Source organism: Medicago truncatula, chromosome 3 (genome assembly GCF_003473485.1).
Source record: "Medicago truncatula cultivar Jemalong A17 chromosome 3, MtrunA17r5.0-ANR, whole genome shotgun sequence".
In the NCBI taxonomy this organism is placed as follows: domain Eukaryota; kingdom Viridiplantae; phylum Streptophyta; class Magnoliopsida; order Fabales; family Fabaceae; genus Medicago; species Medicago truncatula.
This window is the reverse complement of record NC_053044.1, coordinates 51,902,621-51,909,874: the sequence shown is the minus strand read 5'-3', so window position 1 is coordinate 51,909,874 and position 7,254 is coordinate 51,902,621. Positions and strand designations below refer to the sequence as shown.

Genomic DNA, 7,254 nt, shown 5'->3' with positions numbered 1-7,254 from the left:
AGCTAACTCATAATTCTAAAAAAAAATAAAAAAATTATCTCATAAGTTTTTCAAATTTTTATATTAAAATATCATTACCCTTAACATCAACCTTAAATATGAATAAATAAAGTGTCCGAAATTCGAACATCAACCTCGATATATAATATACATTATCCTAGTTAAGTTCGCACAATGCAAATGTATTTATTTATGTCTGATATTATTTATTATTTATTCCTCCTATTACACAGGTGAAAGTTGTGTTCACTAAAATAAGCCACGTTCAAAAATACAGATGTGGTGTGGTTTGTTTGTTATCTTGTGAAGATTATCTATCTTATTGCGACCCATACCATAGGTTATCCTGTCTGAGCTCCGTAGAGTTCATTCTTACAGAATAGAAAATGGCCGTTATGAACGGTTGCGACTCGTCCACCACCGATACGGAAACGAAGAAGAACGTCTCGTTTTGCTGGGGTAATTCTCAATCCACATTAGCATTCCCCTTTCTCAAATCCCCCATCTCCAATTTCTCCCCTCCACAACTCCCCACATCCATTTCCAACGCCGTCGATAATTGTTCCAAACTTCTCCACTCCTTAGCTTCTCAAAACCCCTTCTTAAACAAACTACTCTCTCTTTCCTCTCAATTCCATGACACATGCGTACAGGTTAGTAAAAGTTGCAGCAGCAGTAATTAATTCGTAGTAATTTTCGCCTTTTATTCATGATTTTTATGGTTCATCTATCAGATTCGGTGCAGTAACTATAGTAACAGTAGGTGGGTGAGTAATCATCACAATTTTGCTGCTGTTTTACCTGGGGATTCCGTGGCTGGCTTAGTGGTGGCTAATGGACTTAATAATTTCTTGAGTCTTTACAATACCTTACTCGTTGCCAGGCTTGTTCTTACCTGGTTTCCTAATGCTCCTCCTGCCATCGTTGCTCCTCTCAGGTTAGTCAGATTTGTATGTAATAGCTAACATGTTAGCCACAATGTGCCAATTACCAAATATATGTGAATAAATATTGATTGAAAATTATAGAATGGTCGGAGGCAGTTCCTTATGGGAACAGAGCCAATGTAAATGTAAAATTTTCTCTTCCATGAGTGGATAAGAGTGCATTTAACTCGTATTTTTTTTTTTTGTTGAAATGCAAGGACGTGGGGTTATTAGTTGATCGAGTAAACCACCAAATTGGAAGAGGCTTACAAAGATAGAGACCAATTTGATGGTTTACTCTTAGTGGAATCCATACTCGATTAGAAAAAAATTGCGCTATTTCTTGCAAAAAAATCATCATGAGTGTTTCGCGAATTGTTTTTGGTCATTTGATCTTCCACTCTAGTGGAATACATGGGTGGTTACACAAGAATTACAAGGAGGAGGTATTAATGAGTAAGCATCGTGAATGTTTTTGTGATAGATCTTTTCCCTACAAGTAGCATTTCTCTTAGAAAAATGGGATGCTTTTGAGGTGGTTAAGTTGAAAAGGGTCAAAATGAGTGATATATACACATAAGTTCCATACTTAAGGCCAGGGAATTCCAATGGAAGGTGTTGGATTGTAGGTTGGATGCTATTAGAGAGGGACCCAGATTCTCTACGGTCAGGGAATTCTATCGTCAATGCATTGGAGCCATTTGATTGAAATCAAATGGTCTAGATTTGATGCTCAACAAAGAATTTAGAACATTGTAGAACAGCAATCACGATCAGATGATTGAAATCTTCTTGCAGGCCACTATCTGACGTAGGGAATACATTTACGTAGAAAATACTTGAGTAGCGGGATGCAATTGGCGCCCAGTAGAATTTAATTATTTACCTTAAATTACCAAAATATTTGATTATGTTATTTCATCCCTGGTGCGTATGATGTAACTTCACGTTTCTTCACTTCTTGGACATTATACACTGCTTAGAACCAATGTAGCTAATTATTTAATGACACACAACATACACATATTTAATTGGTTAAAGAATTTGAGTGTTCAATAAAGTGGTTATTGTTTGATTCAGCACCGTATGTGACCCGTATTTGAATGTATTCCGTGGGCTTATCCCCCCCCTTGGAGGACTGGATCTCTCTCCCATCCTAGCTTTCCTTGTTCTGAATGCCTTCACTAGCACTGCTGCTGCACTCCCTGCTGAGCTTCCAGTCACAGAACAATCTAAGCAAGGTCTTGAAGCAAGATTACAACAACCTACCGACGTTACTTCTTCACAGAACAAATGGATGAGGCGGCTTCAAGGGATCGGGTCAAAGACCTCCACTTCTGCAAATTAGAATATCATAATGTTTTAGTTTGTACCTCTGCATGTATGTTCATTTAAATAGGTTTCTGTTGTAACTTCACAGTTATCATAGTCCTAGGCAACACAATTTTCGAGCCTGTGATTCATATGATGTTTTTTCAAAAGCTCCGAGTTTATTAGAATCATATCAATACTTTTTTTCTCCATGAATTCTCGTACTATTTAACTTCTGATACACAAAAGAGAATATTTTCAGCATGCTCCTTTTATTTCTGTTTGCCCCAAAAAGTATTTCATCCCAGTATGATATTATTCAAATTTGTGAAGTTGAATTGTATTTTGGACATTTGTGAGGACTGTAATTCGTTATAGTAATTCTTATGCATAACAGAAACAGCATCAGATTCAAATGAAACATAAGTCAAGCAGCGAATATTGTGATTTGTTAGTAGAGAATCAGATTCATAATCCTATCCCTGCAATGTAACAAGTATAATAAATAACAACCGAAGTAGCCTTTCAGCATGTGATTTCCAGTCCTTGTTACTTACTGGCTTTGAAAAAGATTCCAATTTCTGCACAATAACATTAACTATCCGACAGGGAGAGAACCAAGTACCAAGGTCACTCATAGACCATATCATAGTGAATGGAACTTGGAGCTTGCAGAAAAGGAAGCGAATTTTCACTATATGAGAGACTGGCTACCATTGGTTTGGTGGTTCTTGCTGTGGCTTCTACTCTTTACATGGAGCGAAAGCCAGAGTGTGACTTGGAAGATAATGATGAAGAACCCACGAATGTTGCTGTTTGGTTGCCTGTGCTGCTCTTTTTATTGATTTTATGCATAGCTTTATCAGCTTTCTTGGACCAGAGCTTGGCCGTGTTTGATCGTTACTGGATTCATAGAGTTTGTGGCTCCTCAGGCGGTATTTTTGTGATTATTACTGTTCTTTTTCTTATTTTGAAGTGGAAATCATCTTTGTAATGTCCCATGTTGCTCAAACTCTGATGTGAGATATTCGAACGTGCGGAAAAATTACTTTTGTACCGTATTTTGTTAACAACTCGATAGTCATCTTATCTTATGATCTCAATGTCTAAAGAAGAAAATATAACCAAATTTTGATAGAATTGGGCTAAAGTACTTAATTGTGATGGTTAAATAAAATACAGGCATTTAGAACTACGCATCTTAAAGTTAAAAAATATGCTAAAGTCAAGAGCCAAATAAATTATTCCTAGTCCTTCTCTCAACAATTCTATAAATTTCTTTAAATTCAAATGGTTAAATAAATTTCTACTGTCATTTCTCTGCGTTTTTGGAGAATAAAATGGGGGGTAGGACGAAAAATGCAACAAAAATGATAATTGAAGGACCGTTTTGTTCTGTTTTAAAATGGCAGGACCAGTTTCGTGAGTAGGCCAAAACACGATGACCAAAAGTGTAATCAAGCCTAATTATTATTAAGATGAAGATTAAGATTTTGAGTAACTCTTTAGACTTACTCTTAGAGTCAATATATCCATCCTCATATATTGTTGAAACTCAAATATGAGTGTTAAATTTCACATTGATTAGGAATAAACTAAACCGTTCAAAAAAAAGGAATAAACTAAATATTATTATTATTATATGTAAAAGAGATAGTTCATAAATTCAAACTTGAAGTTTTTAGGAGGAGACAAGGTGTTTTAGTTTCTTGGTTGATTTTAGTCATTATCTCGTTCTTTACTTTTTGTATTATACTTAATTTTTGTTTGTGTTTGTACAATCCATATAATTATTTTTGATAAGGTCAATATATAATTTTTTAACTGAGTTCTTTTTTATGTCTGGTAGCATTTGTGATATGAATTGAAAATGTGATTAAATTTTTTAATACAAATATTTCTCCAATGTCCAAATAGATGCATCTTGAATTCCAATCGTATAACAATCAAAGCAAAACTTGTATTCCTAGATAAGAAATTTACAAGAGCCAATATCACATGTTTCATATGTAGGCATTAAAAATAGGAAGACAATTGGCATGAACCTCTCAACAAATAAAAAAATCAAAATGAAGGAAAATAAGAAGAAAAGAATAGCTGAGACCAATCCTCTGTAGGGACAAAATGAAGGCCCCTAAATCAAGTGAAAATTCATACAATTCATGATCACAATGGAAATGCAAACCCCATTGCAATTGAAACTGAAGCAACAAATAGCCACATCAAACTGACTGGTGACCAAACATGAGCACCACTGCACACATCATTAGCTCCACTATAGCAACCTGGTTTTGTATCTTTAGCCACACCACCCTCAAAAGCAAAGGTGCTGTTAGGTTTGCCATTGCTAAACAACACACACCAGAAATAAGGAGACCCTCCATCAGTACCGGTTACAGCAGCACCGACCTGAGTGTGATTCTTACTGTAGAGTATGTCTAAGCTCTTCTCGTTTCTTATCAGGATTTCAGAAAACGCCTCAGGTGCATGGACATACTTAGTCTGGCACCCCAAGAAACGACCAGTTATACGAGCAAGAGTTGATGCCTTAACACCACAGTTTGGGGCAAAAGCTTCAGCAAATTGAGATTCAGGGGGCTTCTTGGCATCAGATCCACCCACAGCACCACAATCACCCTGGTATGCCTTAATGTACTGCAGAGCGAGACATGCGAGCCCGGGATTGTCAAATAGAGATGAATCCTTGTGAGCAGTTCTATTTTCGTTGATAGCAGCTACTAACTTGTCCGCAGGGTTATCAGTAATTTTGACTGCAAAGTTTTCATAATGTCACACAAATGTTAATGTAGAGAACACACAAGTGGGTAACAGTGAATGCAATAAAAGAAATTTAATCACATAGTAAGGAAATAAATATAACTATGAGGTAGGGATTCAGAATGATAGATAAGTTGATATTTGAGAATTTTCACTTTTTCAGTAAGCCAAAAGTAGGCTGTTTATTGTGACGAAAGTAGCCATATATATAAAATCAATGAAAATGTAAAAATATGTAACCTTAATCAAAGGATAAAAGGAAAAGCAAGACACATAAACTGAGTTTTTGCAAACTGTGTTTGAAATACAGTCAGTACAAAAACAAGTAGTGAGACATAAGTTAAGTGCAGAATATCAAACACATACTATATAAGAGAAATTCAAAGAACAAAAGAACTATTCAATTTTAATTAATAAAATATGAGTTTCTCAACAGATTCTCGGCAGAAGAATCCACCATCTGGGGGGGGGGAAGCACACATGTAACACATCCAAGACAAACTATAACAAATGTTGGTAATACTTGCTAGTTGCTACAATGATGAAGCAATATCAGGAGTTTCTAAAGAAAAAAGAGCAGCAACGGTTTTATTTTTATTTATTTCTCATCCCTTTATATACAGACTAAACTCTGTCTCTGGCTAAAACAGCCAATTCATATCTGATGCAAAAGCCATAATGAAAGCTAGATATTCGTTTGTCCACAACATTTTCTCCACTCTTAATGAACACCGAATCTCAAATTCCTAAACCCTAGTGCTGTCTGTCTGTGTCAAGTATAAAGAGGTCGCCATTTAAGGCCTCCATAAGTTTAGTCCTAATTTCACTACAAAAGTCATAACTTTACATGGTGCTCAGTTCTTTTGTTACTAAATTACAACAAACGTCTCATCTTCAAACAAAGGTACCTCGTTATCAACTGCTTCATAACTTATTTCCTAACCACATAACATAGATAGAAGACAGCAAAAGTTGTCATTCAACAAAATTAATCCAGGGGAGACCACATAATTAGCTCTTCAACAAAAAGCATCAAACAGGTCGTTGCTATTATACATGGAACACGTGGACATAGTACATTTTTGGATCCGAGCAGAGACAATATAAAATTAAAATGAAATCAAGGCCTGCTAGTTTGAAAAAAGTGCCAGAAGTGTATACGGTTATAAAAGTGTCATGTTGTTTTCATCATGCTTCCTACAACCATTTCTCCTACACCCAATTTGTGACTAACTAACAAAAGTGGATGCAGTTAAAACTAACTTATAACAAACTTCTAATAGCACTTCTATGCAATAACTAAATCAACAATTGGAAACTCCACACTAAAACAAAGACAATAAATTTAATGAGTTATTAAGATGAAGAAATGGATGATTTTCCAAATCAAGAATCACGGGATATCCTTAACCTGTTCTCGTTTTCCTTCACTTTCCTTCTCCACCATTATACTAAAAGTTCCAAATCAGATATGGACAGTTCTCTACATCATAAATTCCAATACCAACCAAGATTCAAGAATACCAAAAAATGAAACCATTTTCTACCATTTGACCAAAACTACAACTTGCAAGAAATTAAGATCTAGTCATAAAACAGCTAGCTGAATCACTGTGAAATGCTACATTGGAAAGAATAACATTAAAGATATAAAAATCATATTTTTTTCAAGTTATTATATACCAGATCAAACTCATATTACATAAGCAGTAACATTAAGATTCCAAATCTGAGAAATAAAATAAAAAAACTTGTTTTGGACTTACTTTGAGTAGCACTGGTAGAAGCACCAAGACCAAGAAGGAAGGAAAGGATGAAGAAAAGACAGCACAGTGTGAAACTTTTAGCCATTGTTACTGTTTCAGAATAAACAGAAACTCAAAGACAGATCTGTGTCTGCTTCAATGTGGATGTGGTGAGGAAAATTCACCAAACGTGTGAGTGAGTGGGTCTAACAAACTTGTGTTTTTTTCTCTCTTTAGTTGGTAGCATGTGAGTGGTGGTTGAAGTACAGATTCTGGAAGTATTAATATTATGAGATTATTTATAAGGAAGGTATTCATAATCAAATTAGTACTTCATTTTCTGTCTCATTCAAAATGGAAAATAGTTGGTTATTAGTTATCTTTAATTATAACCAAACAATAATTGAAAGACATGGTAAGACATCTCTTTTTTCTTAACTTGTGGAAATATTTTAATTTGACATATACAATTGTCATTATAGTCTTAGTGTGAT

General features: G+C 35.0%; 3 protein-coding genes across 3 annotated transcripts; 2 read left to right on the top strand and 1 right to left on the bottom strand.

The window, feature by feature from the left end:
* The first annotated feature begins 294 nt into the window (after positions 1-294).
* On the top strand, positions 295-2,501 carry LOC11442240 (ylmG homolog protein 2, chloroplastic). The gene is made up of 3 exons (XM_003603165.4): positions 295-653; positions 735-937; positions 2,007-2,501. Exons 1-3 carry the CDS (start codon positions 387-389, stop codon positions 2,272-2,274), a joined length of 738 nt encoding a protein of 245 aa, XP_003603213.1. The 5' UTR covers positions 295-386; the 3' UTR covers positions 2,275-2,501.
* Positions 2,502-2,892: 391 nt separating this feature from the next.
* LOC11428786 (uncharacterized) lies at positions 2,893-3,231 on the top strand. Its single transcript, XM_003603164.3, has one exon. The coding sequence runs from the start codon at positions 2,893-2,895 to the stop codon at positions 3,229-3,231; it is 339 nt and encodes a 112-aa protein (XP_003603212.1).
* Positions 3,232-4,175: 944 nt separating this feature from the next.
* Positions 4,176-7,053, bottom strand: LOC11432427 (uncharacterized). Its single transcript, XM_003603163.4, has 2 exons — positions 6,782-7,053; positions 4,176-5,008 (listed from the first exon to the last, which is right to left on the bottom strand). Exons 1-2 carry the CDS (start codon positions 6,864-6,866, stop codon positions 4,404-4,406), a joined length of 690 nt encoding a protein of 229 aa, XP_003603211.1. The 5' UTR covers positions 6,867-7,053; the 3' UTR covers positions 4,176-4,403.
* Between the last annotated feature and the right edge of the window lie 201 nt (positions 7,054-7,254).